Source organism: Sinocyclocheilus grahami, unplaced genomic scaffold (genome assembly GCF_001515645.1).
Source record: "Sinocyclocheilus grahami isolate Dianchi unplaced genomic scaffold, SAMN03320097.WGS_v1.1 scaffold2.1, whole genome shotgun sequence".
NCBI classification, from domain to species: Eukaryota; Metazoa; Chordata; class Actinopteri; order Cypriniformes; family Cyprinidae; genus Sinocyclocheilus; species Sinocyclocheilus grahami.
In genome coordinates, this window is record NW_015505181.1 from 2,241,139 (window position 1) to 2,264,078 (window position 22,940).

Here is a 22,940-nt window from a genome sequence, read left to right on the forward strand (position 1 = left end):
ATTATCAAACCTTTAATGAGAAGTGCTTACAAAGCAGCCGATGTTAAAAAAAAAAAAAGCTTTAAGGTCTCCCTGCAGTTTTTTGACAAAATATTGTAAGTTTGCTGTTAAGTAAATTACTACATTTTTTTTTATTATTTTACAGTGAAATATTGCAATAGAAATATTTATTGTTTTCTGTATTGTTTTCATTACTACTACTAGTAAAAGATTAAATATTACAATCGTAATTTTTGGACTAAATTGTCCAGCCCCTACAAATAAGCACAGTAAAAAATAAAAATAATAAAAATAAAATATTTAATGTTTAAAAACGAAGACAGCTATAAATATTAAGATTGTAAGTTGTGCTGTGTAGGATATCAGACCGAATCAGACAATCTAAGATTTGGTCAAAACCGAGTAATTTTTTTCTTAATTTTTATATATATATATATATATAAATATAAAATATATAAAATTTTATAGTACAAAATTTTACAATAGCAATATTTATTAATTTAATATTTTTATTCAGTAATATTAAAAATAGCTTTTTAAAATCGCAATCATATTTTTAATCGCAGTTCTAAATTTTGTACTCTGAACTCTTGAGAAATGTGGAAAGCATGCTAGCTATCTCTTTATTATGACTTATTTAAAGTCACCAAGGGTTTTTTTACTCTCCTAAAACAGTCAAACCAGCAGCATGAACTGGACTACTTGTAAAAGCAATCGAAATATGGCCGCCGTTGCCCTCTGCATTAATAAAACAGACACTATGTCTTCTGTTTGGCATCTTTGTGACTTCTGGAAGGAAAGAGAAGCTGAATTTTCTCTGCACTCGAGGCCAGTGGCGCTTCTCACGTCAGGGTTATTAATCTATGATTTTCATCACAACTGGCGACCTCTTCACCTCCATTATAATGCACTCTTTGCAATTTCATACTTAATTTTCAATAGCCACATGTCCTCTATTGCTGAATTGTGAGAATATGATGGGATGGGATGGGATTTGTGCAGAGTATGAATACGTTCGTGAGAAAATGAGAAACTGTACAGATGCAGTGTGTGTGAAGACACTGGAGTCCTCAAAACAGATGCAGATGTTGGAGAATGTGTTTAACTTCTCCCCTTGCCTGGATGGATCCTTTGTTTCATGCAAACATTTAGAGACCAGAACTGCTCTGACCACCAGGCTAAAACGTGAACTCCCTATCTATAGATGACCCACTATGACCATATTTATGGACCATAGACTTAAAAGAGAGAGAAAAACAGAAGGAGAGAGAGAGAGAGAGAGAGAGGTAAAAGGCAAAGTGAACAAGAGATGCAACAGAGAAGGCCTCATCACACATTGCACTGTTGCCTTGAACAGAAATTCCTCTTCAACAACTTGGGAAGCTCTATAAGAGCCTATTAAACCACACTGTATTCTGTTGCCCAAGCCTCACAGAGCTTTCTTGGGCAACAGAAAAGAGGTTGGGGCGATGTCTGTCCAAGCAGCAGTCTTTAACACACAACTTCACACAGCTAATTGGAAAATAAGATGAAAATATGTGGATTATGCTTAACAAATGCTAACAAGATGCCAGTGTAGATGATGTGATTCGGTTGTAAGCAAATAAAGCAGATGTTGTTTAGAAAACTGATGTATTTCCCAGCATGAAAGGACCTTAGACCAGTGGTTCTCAACCTTTTTGACTTCAAGGCCTTTTTTTTCCCATTAAAGAAAATATTTAAAAACCCCCCTATATAATTTAATGCACTTCTGGTACTTGTGTTGTAATTAAAATAAACTAAAATATGGTGTCAGTTTAATGTTGTACATCTTTATTTTTATTTTATTTTTAGCATTTTAATTCATATTAAAAATAAGTTTAAACTAATTTTAAATAATGTGAACTATTGCCTTGGATACATTTTGGAGGTTGACCTCTGATGCCAGACAATTGGATTCCTTGCCATCAAAAAACAAAACAAAAAACACCACATATAACAGTGATAGATTTATTTTATCCTGTTCTTTTATTCCATTACTGTACAATCTTTTCCAGTTACAAATGTATCCCGTCTACCTCCAGTTTTATTGCAAGCAAGAATAGAGATTTATCCTTAAAATGTAAACAATTCAAATCAATGCACTGCTTTTCGTCATCATTCTGTGAGATTATTATGTACGGGTTATGATTTAGATTATGGGCTGTTGATACTCAAGCCTACATATGTGCTGCTCTAGATTTAGACAGTAACGAAACCAGTTTTTTGGAAAGGATAAAATAATACTGCTAACACTAGGCATTTACTACATCAAAAAACAATAGGTAGATACATAAATTTAACATTTAGATTCACACAACTGATATAAATGGAAAGTTTTGGAATTACAACACAGATATTTCACATTGGAAAAAATTACGGGAGCAATTCACAACAGCTTACAGTATAATATTCCAGTATGTAAGAACTGATGTAGTGAAAATGATAAGAAAGAGTGAGAATAAGAACATCACAGGACCACATGTAGAGACTGATATGATTCTTTTCACGTTTATATACAATCTATGATACAACTGTAGTATGGCACCATATATTAAATACACGTCTTTCTCCCACTCGCATACATCTATGAGTTTCACACTCACAGTTTATGGCTTTTGTAATCCTCAAAGGACTACACCAGTGTACAACAGTAAGTGTGCGCACCAAGAGGTGATATTTGGGAATAATGTTATAAAATAGCACTAGTGTTGATTGTATGTGATCTTTGGATACATCTTCCTTGAGAACTTAGCGTTGGAATGTTTTTAGGAGACTGTATTGTTTTTGACAATAGACCTGAGCTGCAATTCAAGCTCTTTTATGGTGTGCATTATTTTGGAATTCTTAAACCACTGGATGGTTGTGGATTGTGCATTTATCAAAAGTTTGGCACCAAGATGATTTCAAATAACTAACAAACACTGACATTTACTAACCTTTTTTTGGCTTTTCTCAGTGGCCTCATAAGTCTTTTGGGTGTTTTTGTATTCAGCATCATGCCAATGTAGACTCAACGAAACATTTTAAGCAGAAACCAAACTCCAGAAAGAGTTCATATGTATAAAGACTATTGCAGAATATCACCACTAGTCTATGACGCCCCAACCCTTTTCCTAGCAAGACAGTTCAAAAGGAAGCTACTAGACTGTAACTCACAACTCCAACTAGGTTTGTGCCCACTCCAGATCATCGGATGTCATTCTTTGCTTGTTTCTTCTCAAGTCCCAAATCAGTAAAAGTGGCAGCACCCCCTACCGGAGTCTCAGGAGGAAAAGCACAGCCCGCAGCACTCCATGCAGATCTCCAGACAGTCTGCAGACTCGCAGCACGCGTCGATGATGCCGCAGTCCATGTCACAGGGCAGGTCACAGTCGCCACATTCCTCTGAAGCGCAGCAGCAGCAGAAGCACGAGTCGTCTGATGCGCAGGAGCCGCATGTGGCGCAGTCCAGCACGATGTTGCACAGTGTGAGGAACTCGCAGAACAGACAGGCCAGGATGCAGTGGACACAGCAATCTGGATGCAGCACAGAAAGTTAGTCACAACAGAAATCTCTCTGGCGAGTGATGGATATCTGCGTCAATCAAACTTCCTGCAAATGAATGAAAAAGTGTACAAACAATCAGGGTTATTGGGCAGTGAGGTCTGACTCACCATCCTGGGCCTCTGTGGGGATCTGGGAGCTGTTGGATTTGGAGCTACCTTTGCTCCTCTTGCTGCTCTGACTGTTGATGGATGGGTTTGATTGCAGTTTCTTGGGGTTTTTATGGGCTGTGGATGAAGATGAGGAGGATGACGAGGCGGCTTGTGAAAAGGTTCCGTTTCTAACCCCATTGCTATGCGGCTTGCGGTCTCTCCTCAGCAGCGCCGCTGTTTCAGTCGAGTTAGATAGCGTGGGGTGTATGGGCGTAGACCGTGCCTGAGGTTGATCTGAGAGAGAGAAAGAACACAAACAAAAAGGTGAGCAGGGTTATAGCTGGGGTTTATATCAGCTTTTTCTGCTGCTGTGTAATTATTCTCCTTTTGCAGCCTAAGGATGTGTAAAAGAAAAACAGCAGCTGCATATTTGTGGCTAGAAGACTTAGTTAGCATCTTGTTTCTTCAAATGGAATTAACGGTTTCCTCACATGGACCAATCAACTTCCAAAAAAGGGTCTCAGGCAGATTCTTGTGTAATACCCAAGAACTTTACTTAAAGATCCCACTGTACAGAAAGGGAGAGGTAGTGGGCTACACTTTTTGTTTTGTTTTTTAATTAGCTTCTAATTGTAAATATAACTTGCAAAGTTATAGAAAGCTAAGAATAGTAACATGTACAGTAACAAGTAACAACAGTAATTATTCCAATTACTGTGATGGCAAAGCTGAATTTTCAGCAGCCATTACACCAGTCTTACACGATCCTTTAGAAATCATTCTAATATGCTGATTTAGTGGTCAGAAACATTTATTGTTATCAAAGTTGAAAACAGTTATTCTGCTTAACATTTTTGTGGAAACTGAGACAAATTATTGTTATTATTATTATTATTATTATTATTTTGTATTATTTTTTTGTTCAAACAAAAAGCATGTCTCACTTTTGGTCATTTTAATACAGCTTTGCTGAATAAAAACTATTAATTTATTAAAGAAAAAAATTATATTATATATAATTTGAATCTTATGAATCCTACTGATCCCAAACTTTTGAATAGTAGTGTGCATCTCAATATTTTTTAATTTACACTTTTAATAGTTTCGATTTTAACATTAACTTTACAGTATTTATAAAATATTTACCTGCATATATTTTTACTAAATTATTATTATTATTAATATTAATATTAATTAAGATTATTAAGACTATTAAAACATCTCTGTCATACGTGTTAGATCACAAAACTAGTCTAACGAGGCTTAGGAAACTTAATGAGTATATAAAAAAAGATCAATGTTGCTTAATTTTATAAATCACCAACAAAACCAGCAAATTCAATTGATCTCCCAGTCCTACATTTTTCAACAGGTCATCCACAGGAAGAAACAAGGGCAAGACTGACTGATATTGATGCCAAAGTAGAGTTTGTTTCTGGGAAAGAGCAGTAGGGACAGGGGTCCTGACGGGAAAAGCACACGTTTACAATATCCGCTTGATGCTTGCAGGTCAGCAGTAAGCATGGGGTCTAGACTGTTGATATGACTAGACACAATGATATGGCTCATGTTTTCAGATTCACCGTCTTAGTTACTCTATCATTTTCATCTGTCTCTTCTACAGTTGTGTATCGTTTCAGTATGATGGCTTTCCCCCCAACCAGCTTCAAAGCACCAAAGAGAAACAGTCCAAAACAAACAGACAAGCAAACAAACAAAGAAACAGGAATTAATAAACCGAGATCAAGAGACCAGAATGGATTTGCATACCATTGCTTCAGAGATGCAGGAAGAGTAAACAAAGGAACAAACAACCAACATGAGATCACCGCTATGCTTCATTTCCCTCAGAGAGCAAATGACAAGACAACATACACAAATCAAGCAAAGGAGCAGAAAGTGCAGGAAACATTTCTGTGTGCCTCGAAAATGAAAATTAAATAAAACCACAGACATCAAGGGGTCCAAACAGTAGAAATTTTATAGTAGAGGATGGGTTTAAAATAAATGCAATAATCAAGCTCTACAGTAAAGAGTCTAAAACATGCAGCCAACTAGCAGCCAACTCTCTCTAATGTAACTTCCGAAATATTCATTTTTTTTTTCATCTGAAATATGCTGTAACATATTCCAAAATGACTTACTGTATTTGAATTAATGAGAGATTAATGGGAGCGGTGCGTGAACCCAAGTTTATTTGTATAGCGCATTTCCCACATGCCGATGGTTCAAAGTTTTGCTTTAAATAAATTGGTTTACACTTGGCATTTGTGATAAATGCTGTTCATACTGAATGCCACTATAATTTATGTTTGTTTTATACTTATGATTACAATACCTGTTCTGTTCTAAAGACTGTGGAGTGAGGGGAACTAAATGGCTTATAGTGTTTATGTTTGTAAACATTTCTTTTTAATTATTGGCATTTTACATTACTTCTGAATATAATAATGAAATGTGACTTACAGTCAGGTGCAACCTATTTTCTGGAAAATACGGTATCTGCAAACTTTCTGACTTCAGCCACTCTCTCTAAATCGAATGCCTCATAAAAGTCAGAAACATTTTTCAGGTCTAATTAAAAATAAATGCTTTTTTTTTCGGGCACAGGCACTGATTAAACAAATACTCAATTAAGCTCTTGAATCTGGGCACCGTATGGTGGACAACTGTTTGAAAAGCGGACCACAATCCATGCAGGCTGCCATCGAAAACAAGAGTGTGTACAATGATACGCCGTGGTGCAGCCAGATCAGGGTAATGAAAACAAAAGGAGAGGCATATCAGCTAAATTTATGTCTAATGTTATAATTACAACGTCAGTCATTTTGTGCACTGAGTGTGATGATGAGGCCAAACGTTTGGCGTTCTGAAGTTCAGACATAGTTTCCCTGTGAGTTTACAGCCTACAAATGTTCTAGTGTTCCTCCACAAACTGCTCGTGGAGTTGACTTTGGCAAGCAGTCTACAGCACTTCATATATTTTACTCTTGAGCACCGCAAAAGATTAATTATTCTGGAAAAAAGAAAAACTGTGAAATGCAGACCTTCAGAGCCAAAAGAAAATAAACCCCCAAAACAGAGAAAGGCTAAATGGACCTTTTACGTGAAATGTTTTGTTATATTTTTTTGTGAATGATAATAGTATTTAATCCCATCTTATTGCTGCACTAAACATTTTCACATAAGAGTCACATAAGAAACGACTGAAGGGAACATTAAGAGAGCCAGAGTTCATAGGAATACGTCTGGTGCCCATGCGGAGGCATGTGGACTCGACAGAGTCCAGGAAAAACATACACAAACCACAAACTGCTCGTGGAGTTGACTTTGGCAAGCAGTCTACAGCACTTCATATATTTTACTCTTGAGCACCGCAAAAGATTAATTATTCTGGAAAAAATAAAAACTGTGAAATGCAGATCTTCAGAGCCAAAAGAAAATAAACCCCCAAAACAGAGAAAGGCTAAATGGACCTTTTACGTGAAATGTTTTGTTATATTTTTTTTGTGAATGATAATAGTATTTAATCCCATCTTATTGCTGCACTAAACATTTTCACATAAGAGTCACATAAGAAACGACTGAAGGGAACATTAAGAGAGCCAGAGTTCATAGGAATACGTCTGGTGCCCATGCGGAGGCATGTGGACTCGACAGAGTCCAGGAAAAACATACACAAACACACCTCGTTCTATTCACAGAGTCTGATGGTGGAAGGTCTAGAAGACAGAACTGGCAATCAGCTACATTAGATAATGGCTGAGTGGACACATGCCCACAGTGTGCTGGTGTTGGACCGCAAGCAAATTCACTCTGATTGGATATTTTGCCATTTCAAACTTTACTCCAGATGTTGAGTTTGTAAAGATAACTCTATAAAGTGCATTAAATGTCAGAGTCTATGAAAAGACTAAAAGCCTGCATTTCTTTAGAAGTGAAAGCAGTTTCTTCTTTCAAGTGGGTAAACATCACCCTCGAGTCCATATGTTCGGTGTTAGATTGGTGGGGTGTTTATAATGAACTTCCACCCCCATTTGTTTGCCAGGCTTTATTGTGTATGATCTTGAGCTTGCCAGGTCTAGATTGAAGGATCAGCCCTTCAGAAACAGTTACAGTTCACCATGGAGTTACATCTGACATTTGAAGCTGTGATGCTTTCATACACGGAGACAAAGACATTAAACCTGAAATATCTACATCTACATCACCACCAGCTGCTGAGAGGTTCACAGCACAACTGTGGTCTGGCATCTACAATATTACCTTTATGTTAATATTACCAATATTACACATTACCCTTCAAATGTATGGGTTAACTAAGATTTTTTTAAATGAAATTAACGCTTCTTTTCAGCAAGGATGCACTCAACTGATCAAAAGTGAGTAAAGACATTTATAATGTTGCAAAATACATGCTGTTCCTTTTAACTATTAATAAAAAAAAATCCTGAAAAATCTAAATATAAGCAAATAATTTTTTGAGCGCCAAATCAGCCAATTAGAAGGATCATGTGACACTGAAAAGTGGAGTAATGACTGCTGAAAATTCAGTTTTGCCATCACAGGAATAAATTACATTTTAAAGCAGATTAAGACAGAAAAGGTGAGTATAACAAATTCTTTCAGGAACATTAAGTTCAAGAACAACTCTTACTGACCCCAAAGTTTTGATTTGAACAGTAGTGTATATATGAATTTATATATCAACTAATACATAATGTGTTCATTAGCAACCATAAATGTCTTTTAACACAGAATCCCACATGTGCATCTCTTTTCTCAAGAAGTGGTGCTTGCAAATCACAGAGTTGAAGGTACACACATTTTGTGGCCCATATACATTATGGTCCAGAAAGAGCACACTTTCAGCAGTATTCTGTACATAACTATTGACTAATGATCTGTGCTTGCTAAAATTACTTTTGTAAAAAATAAATAAATAAATAAATAAATAAAGTACAAATGCTTTGTAGTTTCACTAAGGAATGTTCAATAAATATCTGGATATTGCTATAGAAGTGTTTGCAAAGGAAACTAATTCACACTAAAACTCAAGTGATCGTATAACAATGCATAAATAAATGTATTTAAGTGTGAATGTGAAGCACATGATGAAGGCTACATTATGAAATTAAAGTTCTACTCTTTTATAAGTGTAAGACTAGATATCTTTATACAAGGTGGCTCAGTGAGAAGATTTAAAAAAAACGTGTTAGACAATAACACGCCAGAGAAAAATAAAACATTTTCAAGAAAGATTAAAACTTATGTTCAGACATATACTCTTAAGAAACTGTTTCATAGAAACACATTGTTTTCACAGTGACTCATCCAAACTTGCATTCAGAGTGTCTATTTCAAGGTTAAATAGATAGATTAGTGGCTGTCGGAACAGCACTGTATTGTACACTGCTTGAGTTACACCCACAGCATTTCAGACTTTTTTGACCTAAATAAAAGTGTACACGCGGTTAAAGGGTGTAAACATATTTAAAGACCAGTGGGCTTTTTTTTTTTTTTTTTGGAAAGTTGGTGGTCAGGAATTGAATCCACAATAACATGGGGCATATTTGTGTTATCCTGTGCTGCAGTTTTTGGATGAGCTATTTGACTCAGGATGTTAATTTGTTTGTGTGCATTTGTGTTTAGGGCAGTAAACACGCAGCGTCAGTCGGTCTCCTGGGCATCTGCCAGTAAGACAGAAATTTCTACAGAAGCCAGAAGTTTCTCTGCTGAGAATCAGAAGGCAAAACTATGACACGTCTTGTGCTCTCATATCCAAAACAAAGTTCATATACATGCATAAAAATGTGACATGTTCGCATACATTTCAAAGCTTTGATAGATTACCATATATGCATTTTACATACTGAACACACAAACCTAGTCAGGATTATAGTGAATGAAGTTGTTGTTGGGTTGTGGGTAAATCAATACTGAAAGAGACTAGATGTCCATCTTCTATCAATTCAATAAGTTTTCATTATTTACCATGCACCCAAAGAACACCAGAAAAAAAGGGAGAGATGGACAGAGTAAGAGTGTCAAGAAATCGATGTGTGGATGTGAAGCTGATGACAAATGACAGGAAGTAAATCAAAAGGGAAACAATTCTTCATCTTTAAGAGAGGCTTTACTGAAGTTCTTTCATCTTTAAACAGTCTTCCGCTGCTAAAATAATAGTCCATCAGTGCATTACTCTGCAGTCTGAAATCATCTGTGGGTGGGGACACTCAGACAAGGGGTGAATCATCCTCAGGTTGCTTGTAAAAAAATTTAAAAGTATATTTCATAAAATTATATATTTTCCAAAATCATCCATAAAGCACATGGATCAGCAGCTCTTAGCATCTCCCATTCTATCCTTATCTAAAATGCACAATTTAGGCCCGAGATGTCAAGTTTCTCTAGGTGTGCAGAATCACTCAGGACCTACTATATCATCTGAACATGCGCCTTTCTGGGCCCCTGAGACCCCCAGACGTCAGCTGCATTATCTCATCTTAAATTCCCTGCCCAGGGCCCCAGGTTTCCCGTAACACCTCATTTATAGTCCCCCACTGGTCCAAACAGCCATGAGTAACAGTACCTTCTGTCTAAAACCCGCAGGACCACAGAAACTAGTGAGTCAGCACTTTTTCATTAATACAAAATGAAAACACAAACACATGAAATCTTCAAGAACAACAAGCTATCAGACAAATTATTATCTGTTCTTACTGAGAAATGTTCAGCATTTAAAAATAAATAAATAAAAATAATGTGTAGGACAGATGGTGCAAATAAAAGCACCATATCTTCACACCAGTGAAATGGAAATCCCCTACTTTCTAAACAAGGATGCCTGTTGTCAGTAAAACCGAATAGAAAAAGAACACATCCAAATGTGGCAAGGGATAAATTATATGGCTCTTTGAAAAGCAAAGTCAAATTTTACAGGGTGGCCTCAAACAAAAAACACAGCATATAGTATTTTCGCAAGAGATCAAGTAATCTTTAATCCCGTTCTGCCTGAGCTCATTTCAATGACAATCTCCAGCGATGAAGACTCTAATCAGAGAATTTTAAAGCTGTAATTTAAGACAGCATTTTCCCCTTCTTCCTTCAAGTCATTTATTTCCCCTGATGCTGGCCCCTCTGAACACTGATAATAGATGATGTGATGAGTGAGACACAGGAACTGAGCTTAAAGCCCTGCTGAAGCTGAATAATTCAATAAAAAGTCCAGAATGGGACTGAGAGACAGGATATGCAATGAGACAATTCTCTGACCAAATTCAATTTTTATCAAGCCATCTCAGAAGCTGTTTTCCTATACAGTATATGGACCTCCCCAGTCATCATTTCCCTAGCTGGTGTTCTGACAATCAGTAGAGCGGTACAGTCACGTGATCAGTTCAGAGGAAATGCATTGATAAAATATCTTGAAATGCTCCTGCTAATGAGAGTGTATGAGGGGGATGAGTGATTGTACTGATTAGGGCTGGGTATCGATTCAGATGTCCCAATTCGATTTGATTTCGATTCGCAAGCTCTCGATTTTTTTTATTACATTCAGTGAATATAGTTTTAATATGCTATTGATATTTCTAAAAAAATGAACGGTAAACATCAGTTTACAAATGGTGAACTAATAAAAAGAAATTAAGAACCACATGCCTGTATTTTAAACCTATTCTTTTTTTTTGTATAGAATATCCTTTTTTAAACAATAATAGGGCCCTATAAAATGTTCTTAATTTTTCTGGTAATCAGATGAAGGCATAAAACATTAACTTAATCTATCCTAATCAAATGAAAATTAAACCCTTTTATTTTTTGGCGAACAAAGTGCTGCACAACAGAGGTTTACTATTAAAATTAAAAAGAAAAAGGTGATTATTCCTTTAAAAATAAAGATTTATTAATATGTATTAGCAGTAGTAGCATTGAGTCTTAAGACTGCTAAATAGTAATATATTCTGACAGTTTCTTAACGTTAAACTAAACTTTTATTTTGACGGGTTGCCATGAAGAATTTGCAGCTTCTGTGTATGTGATATGACGGTAGTTTTCTCAAATGAAACTGTAAAATGCTAATGAAGTGACTCAAAGCAGCTGGAGATGACATTCGTGTTCATGTCATCATATAGTGAGATGGCAGAAGAAGCTGAAAACACCGCTAGCGTCATCCACGCTTTAGTATGTGTGTAGTAAACAAAACTGTGCGCTGCGCCATCCGCCATTCATTCATTGCAGAAACCATGGCGCCTTATGTGTGATATCAAATGCTTCCACAGATTTATAGTATTACTATAGCATTTCACCTGAGCATTGCGAATCACATGTATGGCCATGATAAGCACTGAATGAATGACAGGCTTTCTGTTGTAACATCGCGCAAGGTAAATAAGGGTGACATCTAGTGGAGAAGACTAATGATAAGATTCACGTTAATCAGATCTTGTTTTAAATGTGTGCTGAAATAAATACCGGAAAAGGTTGACTCGCAGCTTTTGAGAATCGATATCGAATCGACGTCATTTAAAAAAAACGATTCATCGAAAAATCGACAAACAAACACAAGTCTAGACTGCCAGTACTGATTACTGTCATTATGTTATTGTATCACACAGGGTGAGCTTAAAACCAGACGTCCCAGGCAAATGAAATGGCTCTTCAGAAAAGTCATGTCTTTAAATTTATCCTAGGGCTCAACATGAGGATGACCGAGTGGCCCAGGGCCAATGTCAGAGTTTCAGGCCAGTTGACAGAACAATCACTTGCCTTTTAGTTGCCATGTATTGGATTTGAAACCAAAGAGCACCTCTTATGGAAACGGTCACATAGAAGTTCATTCGATCTTTAAGACCAATTAGTCTTTAACAGTGTTGGGCAAGTTACTCTGAAAATGTAATCAAATTACTGATTACTCCTTTTAAAAGTAATCATGTTACTGTTCTGATTACTTTATTTCAAAAGTAATTAGTAATTAATTACATTACTAGTTACGTTACTTTTTTCTCCATGAAATTTATGAAATCCCAGCATACACACTCCTGATAAATATTTGTTATTAAAGCATCAACATTCACAGAACACTGTTATTTTTAACTAAAGCAAGCGGCTGCTGCGTGCATGGCAGAATGCCAGCAAAGAGTGCTGCATTTATAATCTCTAAAAGACATCTCATTTCATCGCAATCTCACAAATCTCTGTTATAACACAATAAATAGAGTGGGGCAAAAAAGTATTTAGTCAGCCACCAATTGTGCAAGTTCTCCCACTTAAAAAGATGAGAGAGGCCTGTAATTTTCATCATTGGTATACCTCAACTATGAGAGACAAAATGAGAAAAAAAAATCCAGAAATCACATTGTAGGATTTTTAAAGAATTAATTGGTAAATTCCTCGGTAAAATAAGTATTTGGTCACCTACAAACAAGCAAGATTTCTGGCTCTCACAGACCTGTAACTTCTTCTTTAAGAGCCTCCTCTGTCCTCCACTCGTTACCTGTATTAATGGCATCTGTTTGAACTCATTATCAGTATAAAAGACACCTGTCCAAAACCTCAAACAGTCACACTCCAAACTCCACCATGGCCAAGACCAAAGAGCTGTCAAAGGACACCAGAAAAAAAAATTGTAGACCTGCACCAGGCTGGGAAGACTGAATCTGCAATAGGTAAGCAGCTTGGTGTGAAGAAATCAACTGTGGGAGCAATTATTAGAAAATGGAAGACACACAAGACCACTGATAATCTCCCTCGATATGGGGCTCCACGCAAGATCTCACCCCGTGGGGTCAAAATGATCACAAGAACTGTGAGCAAAAATCCCAGAACCACACGGGGGAACCTAGTGAATGACCTGCAGAGAGCTGGGACCAAAGTAACAAAGGCTACCATCAGTAACACACTGCGCCGCCAGGGACTCAAATCCTGCAGTGACAGACGTGTCCCCCTGCTTAAGCCAGTACATGTCCAGGCCCGTCTGAAGTTTGCTAGAGAGCATTTGGATGATCCAGAAGAGAATTGGGAGAATGTACCATAATTTGCAAATAAATTCTTTAAAAATCCTACAATGTGATTTTCTGGATTTTTTTTCTCATTTTGTCTCTCATAGTTGAGGTATACCTATGATGAAAATTACAGGCCTCTCTCATCTTTTTAAGTGGGAGAACTTGCACAATTGGTGGCTGACTAAATACTTTTTTCCCCCACTGTATATGCATAATGAATCTTTCATAATGTCTACAATTCGTGTGTTATAATGAGAGGATTCGTGAACACGCAAATTTCAGCACTGCATTTCTCAACGCTGCAAACACGTGTTATAGCCTAAATAGAAACTCTGTTTTTAAAACTCAATTAAAACAATTGCACCTGTTAATTGTTTATATTTTATATTAGTTCATGTAACTTTTGTGTAATAGATGAATAACAATTTATTTGTTTTAGATATTTTATGTTATGTTTAGATATTTTCACGGAGTCCCGTGAATCATTTTATTCTCCCGCATCCCACGCACACACACGAGTTTCTCCACTCGCCTATCAAGTCTTGTCCCGCGCCGCACTCTGTTGCGTCGGGTCTCGCGGGAGAGCAGGTCTCTAATCCACTGGCACTTGACTCGACAATGCGTGTGCTACATCCTTTTTACAATCTCCAGAATATAAAACACTGCATTCTGTTAGCAATGTAATGCGGCAGTAACGTATAGACCTCGGCTTGTAACTATACTCTAATTACTATTTTGAAAATTATAACGCATTAAATTCCTCCGTTACTAAAAAAGTTATCAAATTACAGTAACTAACGCATTACTAAGTAATGCGTTACTGCCCAACACTGGTCTTAGTCTTTATTACTAAGATTTTCTGCAAGACTTTAAAGAGCAGGTCATATGGGTTTTTGAAAAATATATCTTTTGCAGTTTATAACGTAGCTATCCTTAAATGAAAACAGTCTGTAAAGTTGTTCATCAAAAAAAGTGCACGATAAATAAAGATATTGTCTCTCAAAAGAGAGAGTCGATTCTGAATCGCCTTAACGAGTAGTCATATTTTCGAATCTTTTGCCTGTTACCGGTATACGTCACTGGGTACTAACACATTTGCATAATCCCGCCTGCCCGCGACTCTGACCTGCCCACAAACACTTCCGCTAGTTAGTGTGTTTACATCATGTCGAGAAGACACTGTGTTCAATGATACCACAGAAATACAATTTGAACCTTTTGTTGTGTGCTCGTCATTTTACAGAGGACTGCTTTTCTAATCTTGGCTTTTATCTTCGTCGGCTTTCTTTATTTGGACTAACAAGCTTTCCCAACCACACCCTGCAAGTACGATTGATACGTTATGTTTAACATTCTCAATTGAGTGCTCAAATTATCAAGTTTTTTTGCTAATATGTGATGTATACCTTGTGCAGCTTTAGGTTTCCATGTAAAGCACGATATTACGGTCTTACTGAATAAATAGTTCTGATAGTTCGATTAATGTAGACTGACGTTCTAATAATTACTTCGTTTAATAATAAAGAATGTAGTACACAGACTTTAGAATCATTGTGAAATTGCTGTTTATTTTGCTCCACTGGCAGTTATAGGGTTAATGTGGGAGTTAGTTAGGCTGGCTGGCCTGAGATACAGCTGTTCTGTGTTCTGATTAAAAGTTAAGACACAGAGCGTCTTTTGTCTGGAGTTCAAACATTACAGTAGACATATTTTGGTTTACAAACAGTATTGTTTCATCAGTTAGCACTCGGCTTACGTATCCACCATTATTGTTTTAAGTGTTTACAGTTTAGCAGCTAAACTTTAGCTGTGGGCACGATTCGCTTGCATAAGTGTTTTTGTATTTTAAGCCATTATTTTAAGAACGGATTGGAGCACTATATTATTGTTTTATGTAAAGGTGCTTTGTCAATGTTCGAACATTCAAAAAGTCAGATTCAAACAAAAAAAAGTGAATTTAACAGCCTTTCTGCACTCTCATTCAGTCTAGAAATACATGCAATATCCATGACATCATTGCCCCGGGCTGAAGCATTTGGACCTGGCTGAATCGTCACACTACTGTTTACAACAAATATTGCTGATTTATGCACAAAATGAAACTTGCCATGTCAGTATCGAGAAGCACACATTTTACACATATGCAAAACTCTAATAAAGCGCACCGCAAGCCTCAAAGCACACATGGATCCATAAAGGACTGCACACTCCTTATAAAGCAGATGATGCAACAGTGTTCAACATTTTATGAGTCCCAAATAGGCACATCTCACTGGTCCATCTCCAAATAAAACCATGCACATCGAAGGAGACACGTTTGCAGGGAAAAAACTGAGGTGGAGTTGTACATTTTGTCCCGTTACGTTCTGTGCGTGGTTGCATTTCTCTCTTACTCTTTTTCTCTCTCGATTGTTTTCCTATTTGTTGTCTCGCTCATGTAGTGGATGAATCACCTGCCAATCATCATTAGGGTGTCCTCTCTCTGTAGCCAATCCGGTGCTGCCCTGCTGATTTAAAGGTATCTCAGCGTGCCTAATGCCTAGTTCACACTACAGGATTTTAAGCCCGATTTGCAAGTTAACGAGCTTGCCGACAGGTCAGGCTGTGATCGAGGAAAAATCAGTGGGTGATCATTGCTCGGCAATCTCTGTGTGTGAACTACACAATGACGCATCAAAGAGGCTCGCTGATGTGTCGCCGACGGCAAACAAATATCTAGCGTCTCAAATATCTGGGCCGGTCGGCCGCCTCGACATCACGTGGTGTCAGGTGTCGTGACGAACTACAGCCAATGAGAGAGCAAGGCATGGGTTGAGGTCACCAGAAGAAAAATAACAGCAGCAACAACAACATAGCTTAAAGAAAAGTTTGGACAATAAATGGAGCAACATTTTTCAAACAGCTTGCAGCGCTAATTTCTTCCGGACATCCATTTTCAAATAAACGACTCCTGTTTCACGTGTGGTTTCGCGTTATTCCCATTCCATTTCTCGCGTGTGTTTTTGTGACAAAACGTGGTTTGCCGAGTCGTTGGGTGACAGAGTTGTTGTCAGCTTGTGTAGTGTGTAACCCCCCGTTGCGGATCATTTACATACAGTCACGTAGTGTGAACACCACAACGACTTAAAGACAGACAATCAAGTTGGCTTTACTGTGCAGTTCAGTGTGCGTGCTTGGGTGTTTTGTGTTGTGTACCCGGTGTTAAATGATAGCATGTGAATTTGTGAATCGAGCACTTGTGCTGTTAAGCTTTATAAGAGATACTGTTCTTTGATCTTAGGAAAAGAGAACAGGTAAGCGAGTCACGCAATATACATATTGCCTGTAGTTATCAAGTGTATTTTGTGTTTCTTGTGTTGTGCATGTAGAGTAGGTTATATATAGTGTCATATGTGCCAGAGATTTTTATTTTTCAAATTTTTCTTTGGTTAATTAGGTTAGAGGTTTTGGGAAAATATTTTATGGGAATTGTTTTGTTTATTGGGCACCATTCTAGTTTCTTTTCCCCTCAGTTAACTGAATTAGTTTTTTTTCCCTCTTGTTTTTTTTTTCCTTTCTTAATATTTTTGCATTGTAAATAGCTCATACACGGTCTAATGGCTTTGGCTTGTGGTCACCAAACACCTGATTTAGCACTATTTTATATTTGCCCTTTTGTTCTTTCTACTTCCTCCACTCTTTCCAGCAACAATAACACAACTAAATGTTACGTTCTATCCCCTGGCCTAGAACTCTGACCTAGAGTTTGTAAAATGTCCGCTCAGTTATGCAATCATAATGCTGCCATTTTTATGAGCATTTTATAGAATGTGCAAGGGACAAAAGCCAAGAAATGCAGGATGCATAATCTCCTTTTTATGTTTTCTTCTTACTGAGGCGGAACGCTGGGTCTTTGTGGGGTCTTAAACACCCCGATGCTCTGGCCAAGCGTTTACACAAATCGGCCTGTAGAGAGTCTCCTTTGCACCCTGGCCAGCTCATTACTGGGAACTTTAAGACAAGTAATGTCGTACCGTCACATCAAATCTACACATTATGACACTAAGGTGTGACAGATTTGTAAAAGTGGGCAAACATGAGCCGTGCTTTCAGTATCATTGTCATATGAGCAGTCGACATCCACCAGGTTAGTGTGATCACAATCCACATGCCTTCAAGACAATTTAACGTAACTGAACATAATTCTTCTAAATTAGCTGTTGCTAGACTGTGAAGAGACAATGAGATCATGTTACAAGCTTTTCCACTCAAAGCCTCTGCAAGAATTCCAGTCACGGTACTTGCAACCACTGCAACCAATTTTGTTTTTAGTCGGTGCCTCGGTTTCCTGCAAGATAAAGTTTAGCTAGTCGCATGCTCAGATGTACTGTAATGGTCTCCAGGAGGAGGTGAAGGTGAGAGAGGAAATTGCCACAGAGCCCAGCTGTAGACGCCCCAGCACAATTATTCCTGTAAATAAGCAGCAGTAGGTGTCTGGAATGTGTCAGAACACGGGCTCAAACTGGACAACCAGAGCACGACCTCACCTACCACACACACAGTGAGGGCCTGTCCTTAACATACTTATTCTCGGTACGTTTCACATAACCTGTGACTGTGTGTAAACATGCTCATGGCTGCGATGGCTGTCTCTTTGGGGTCCTGCACAGATCTATTTATTCATCATGCAATAACACTTACAGGAAATCACAGTCAGCTTTTTCCCCAGCAATAACTGGTAAAAGCACCAGTGAGATGAGGCTTTGATGACTTCTTCTAAAGAAGATTGCATTTAGCCATCGGTGGAAATGTTCAGATTGTGTCTAAAATCACGCCTTTGAGTTTAAATGCAAATGTGAAATATTAGCTGTTTTATACAGTACTGTTTGAGTTCAGTAAGATTTTTTTTAAAGAAATAATTTTTTTTTATTCAGCAAAGATGCATTAAATTGATCAAACGTGCCAGTAAAGACATTTATAAGGTTCAAATAAAATTATATTTTATAGAAATGCTGTTCTTCAACATTATCGACAATAATAAGGAATGTTTCTTGAGCACCAAATCAGCATATTATAATGATTTCTAAAGGATCATGTGACACTAAAGACTGGAGTAATGGCTGCTGAAAAAAGAAGCTTTGCTATCACAGGAATAAATAACATTTTAAAATGATTAAAATAAAAAAAGCTCTTTTAAATGGTATACTAATATAATATTAATAATATTTCACAATATTACTGCAGGTCACATGTGAGTAAAGTTGTCCTCTTATTGGTCAGAGTTCACCCATTTACGTTCCTCTGCATCAATTATCAAGATGGACTGACAAGTTCGCTCCGCGGGCTTATTGTGGCTTTATAGCGGTCCTGGCAAACGCAAACACTTACGAATGTAGCAGTTACACCTGCTCTCAGTAACTGCTGACTAACCTCAACATTAAAAATAAGAGCGCATGCATTTTTACGTGCATCTGACTGACACTCCCGCTCTAATAGGCTATATCTATGTATATAGAATTACACTTAATTATATTTTAAGATTTTATATTTTTACTAGTTTCTCCATACAGGAGGCGTCTTGAATATTTTTTTATGAAGTTTTATTTAATATGAGCTGCTCTTTGGTTTTCAACTGCAATAACAAACATTCTCACTGCTGACTGCTGCTTTTTATATATATATTTCCCGTTATGAATTATGATCCCGCTTGGTTCTTTGGTCCGTTGGGTCAGATTGCTTTCTCACCACGAGCGAACCGCTCCAGAGTCCGTTTGCAATCGGGCCGAGACCACCTCTTCACGGAGGTCTCGGTACGCTTGTTTGGTACTCTTTTGTTGCACACCCAAGTGCGATTGCTGCATTCACACCTGCCCAAACGAACCGCACCAAGAGGGACAACGAACTCTTGTGCGATTAAACCGAATAAATGAGGCAGGTGTGAAAGCACCCTCAGTAACAGGACATATCAACAATCTACCCTTTAGTCAGAGGACTTAGTCACAGCCTACTGACTAGTACACACCCAGTCTACATCTACACAATCAGAAACACTACAGACTCCTTAGCACTGAATTTAGGATCAAATCCTAATCAAATTGTACGTTCGTTTTATAAACAAGGCCCCAGATTCTTTTATAACAGAGACCTTAATATATCTGTCCCTCTGGCCAGTGTCATCAGTCCTAATTTCCTCATCATTTCATCTGTTTCCATAACAATGGAACAGACAGACCATGTACAAACAATCTGTGAAGGGCTGCTGGGTAACAGTCCAATTGTTTCATGCTTACATGTTATACTTTTGCCAGGAGTGCTAGTGAGGTCCGGTTGGGACAAGCTGTTGTTGTTGTTGCCATTCTCCACGTCTCCTGTCTTTTCCATGGGTGGGGTGTTTGAATTCTGTGCTTTCTGCTCACCAGTTTCATTCCCTTCTGAGGCCAAAAAACACAAACACAGGAGAAAGAAATAAAAAATTGTTATACAGAGAAATTTACACAGGGCTTCGCTGTCATATCAATTTCTAAAGTGTTTTGATGCAACAACAGTACAATGTGGATGTTCAGTTTGGAAATGTGTTTATATTTGCACTAGTTATTTTGCTAGATCATCACTTTGCATGCACGTTGTGCTCAAGTATCTGTGAAAGTGCATTCATGCAGTCATCAGCATGTGTTTGTGTGTGCGTTTTATAAGTTAGCGCTGGAGCCAAGTGGTCTTATTATGTGGCCTGGTAATTATACAGGGCTGTCTGAGGAGGCTAGAGCAGCATGACATCAAAGAGGGTCAGGACTGTGTCTTAGCGAGGAGAAGCGCTGTGTTTAGCTGAGCTGAGTGCAACTGAGCTCTGCTCTGTCCTGGCCTCTTGCCCATACCTACCCAAATGGAAGCCAGCTGGGCTTTACTGGCTGTCTGATAAACACCGCATCTCTTGTGGAACATCAGTCCACTGCTCTCGGTTTATTTCCTTTAGTGACTCTCTGCCTCGTTTTGCTTTACTTGATTTTGGCAGACTCCAGTTTCTACCTTTTTTTATGTGATTGTGTGATGTGTCGAGGGATTTTTATTTTATTTTGTTGACAAGAGGATTGCTTTTTAAAGAAATTACTTTAGCAGGGTCAAGATTGACGAGAACTGATTAGCCATCCAACAAATGACTATTAGGAGTTTTGCATGGTAAAACCCTCTCAGAAAAGTTTTTGATCTGTATTTTGATCTGTAAAGCCTTGCAGATACAGCATTCAAATGGACGTCTTTTTGTCATTGCATAGCATCTTGATCGGAAACGATCGGAGCATCCCTAGTTCCAGCAAGACTAGTCAATTAAAAAATATATATAGATATTGCACTTGTAGTAAAACTAAATCCCTAGACATTGGTGAAAAAGAGAGCCAGAAAGAGAAAGAGAAATAAAAGGGAGAGGGCTGAGTTTGAGTGACAGGGATCTTGACCTAAAAGTATCAGACATATCTAACTGCATCCATACACTCTTATTTATTTTCTCTACTAAACTCTTTCACCTCTGAGCAGCCAAACCAAGACGACTCACGAGGGGCTTCCATCCCCCAGACAAATTGTCAGGACTGACCTCATAGCTCACAGAAACAACATTCTCTTCTCCTCAACTTCAATGACTGTGATTGACCAATCAGAATCAAAGTATTCCAGAAAGCTTTATTATAATAAACATTCAGTTATTAGAGTGAAGCAATACAGAGACAAAGAAAGAGAAAAGTGAGAGAGTGAAACCTGCAGGGTTTAGGGAGTTGCTGATGTGGGTGAGTGTGAGAGCAGCGCTGGGGCTGTGGACAGACAGGGATCATGTTTATGAACCATTTCAGCTTTAAAACATAGACCACTGAAGCCTGCCTCAGTAACGCTGCTGAATAGAAGTCAGAGCTGTCACCTCTGAGCAGCCAAACCAAGACGACTCACGAGGGGCTTCCATCCCCCATTTCCTCAACCAAAACTCCAACAACAGACAAATTGTCAGGCCTGACCTCATAGCTCACAGAAACAACATTCTCTTCTCCTCAACTTCAATGACTGTGATTGACCAATCAGAATCAAAGTATTCCAGAAAGCTTTATTATAATAAACATTCAGTTATTAGAGTGAAGCAATACAGAGACAAAGAAAGAGAAAAGTGAGAGAGTGAAACCTGCAGGGTTTAGGGAGTTGCTGATGTGGGTGAGTGTGAGAGCAGCGCTGGGGCTGTGGACAGACAGGGATCATGTTTATGAACCATTTCAGCTTTAAAACATAGACCACTGAAGCCTGCCTCAGTAACGCTGCTGAATAGAAGTCAGAGCTTTAATTCCTCATCATAATCAAGGGGTACAGCAGGCAGGGGAGATTTACTGCACAGGCATCAGTGTTTCAGCTCAGCCTTCCATATTATGTGGGGAGGAATTTCAAGAACCCGCACTTAATGATCTCAGAAATTACGCCACGTTTGTAAAAGCCTTTCAAAATCAGATCTCTGGGTTAACGATCTAGTGCTTTAGACACACTAGTTGTTTTAGAGCTGGCCAAGTACATTACAAAATAAATAAACATTTGCTAAATGTGATGGACTATGGTGTGTATATAGGACATTACTTGTGCATGCAACATGTGTGGACCCCAGAGGCAGAAAATGTGTGGAAACTTAACTTGACTTGTAAACAGGGCTCATACATTTCCCAGTAAACAACATAAGAACATAGGAATAAAAATATAGTATGTGGGTAATGGTCATAAAGACTTTATGGCATTAAAAGGCATTGCACTACATGTAATGTTCGGTGTTATGGGGGGAGAAAAGCCCACCTAAATTTTATAGTACCTTTCCCATGACAACAGGAATGAGGTGTCTTATGGTAAAGATTATTTGGAAAAATGTACATCAGCATCTGAGATTTGGTACAATCCCAGTGAAGTTTTACAGCAATATTCTGTAGTACATTGGCACATGTGGTTAGTTCACCCAAAAATTAAAATGACATCAATCATGTCATTTTAAACCTGTGTGATTGTCTTTTTCAGTGGAAAACAAAAGCAGATGTTTTGAGTAATGTTTCAACTTATTTTTTATATGGAATGAAAGAATCAGTGGAGAGTTATTTATTTATTTGATAAAATATCTACTGTGTTCACAGATGGAAGAAAGTCATTCAATCGAGTATGAGTATATGATATTTATTTAATTTGAGTAAACTGAGTGTGTCATTTCTGCACCACTAGCATCACTAAACAGAAATCTGCAAAAATAACGTCCATTTCAAACAGATAGTCACACCCCAAACTGGTCGAACCAATAGT

At 37.8% G+C, this 22,940-nt stretch overlaps 1 protein-coding gene across 4 annotated transcripts in view; it reads right to left on the bottom strand.

Moving 5' to 3' along the window:
* Positions 1 to 2,247: 2,247 nt before the first annotated feature.
* The window catches only part of LOC107548515 (myoD family inhibitor-like), a 35,391-nt gene continuing 14,698 nt past the window's right edge, over positions 2,248 to 22,940 (bottom strand). For 3 of the 4 annotated variants that reach the window (XM_016229421.1, XM_016229262.1, XM_016229342.1), the window contains exons 3-5: positions 19,931 to 20,071; positions 3,676 to 3,951; positions 2,248 to 3,537 (exon numbers count right to left, since the gene is read on the bottom strand). In XM_016229421.1, coding sequence (XP_016084907.1) covers positions 3,284 to 3,537; positions 3,676 to 3,951; positions 19,931 to 20,071 — 671 coding nt within the window. In that variant the 3' untranslated portion in view covers positions 2,248 to 3,283. The remainder of the gene's footprint in view (positions 3,538 to 3,675; positions 3,952 to 19,930; positions 20,072 to 22,940) is intronic. The other variant, XM_016229493.1, reaches the window with a different exon arrangement.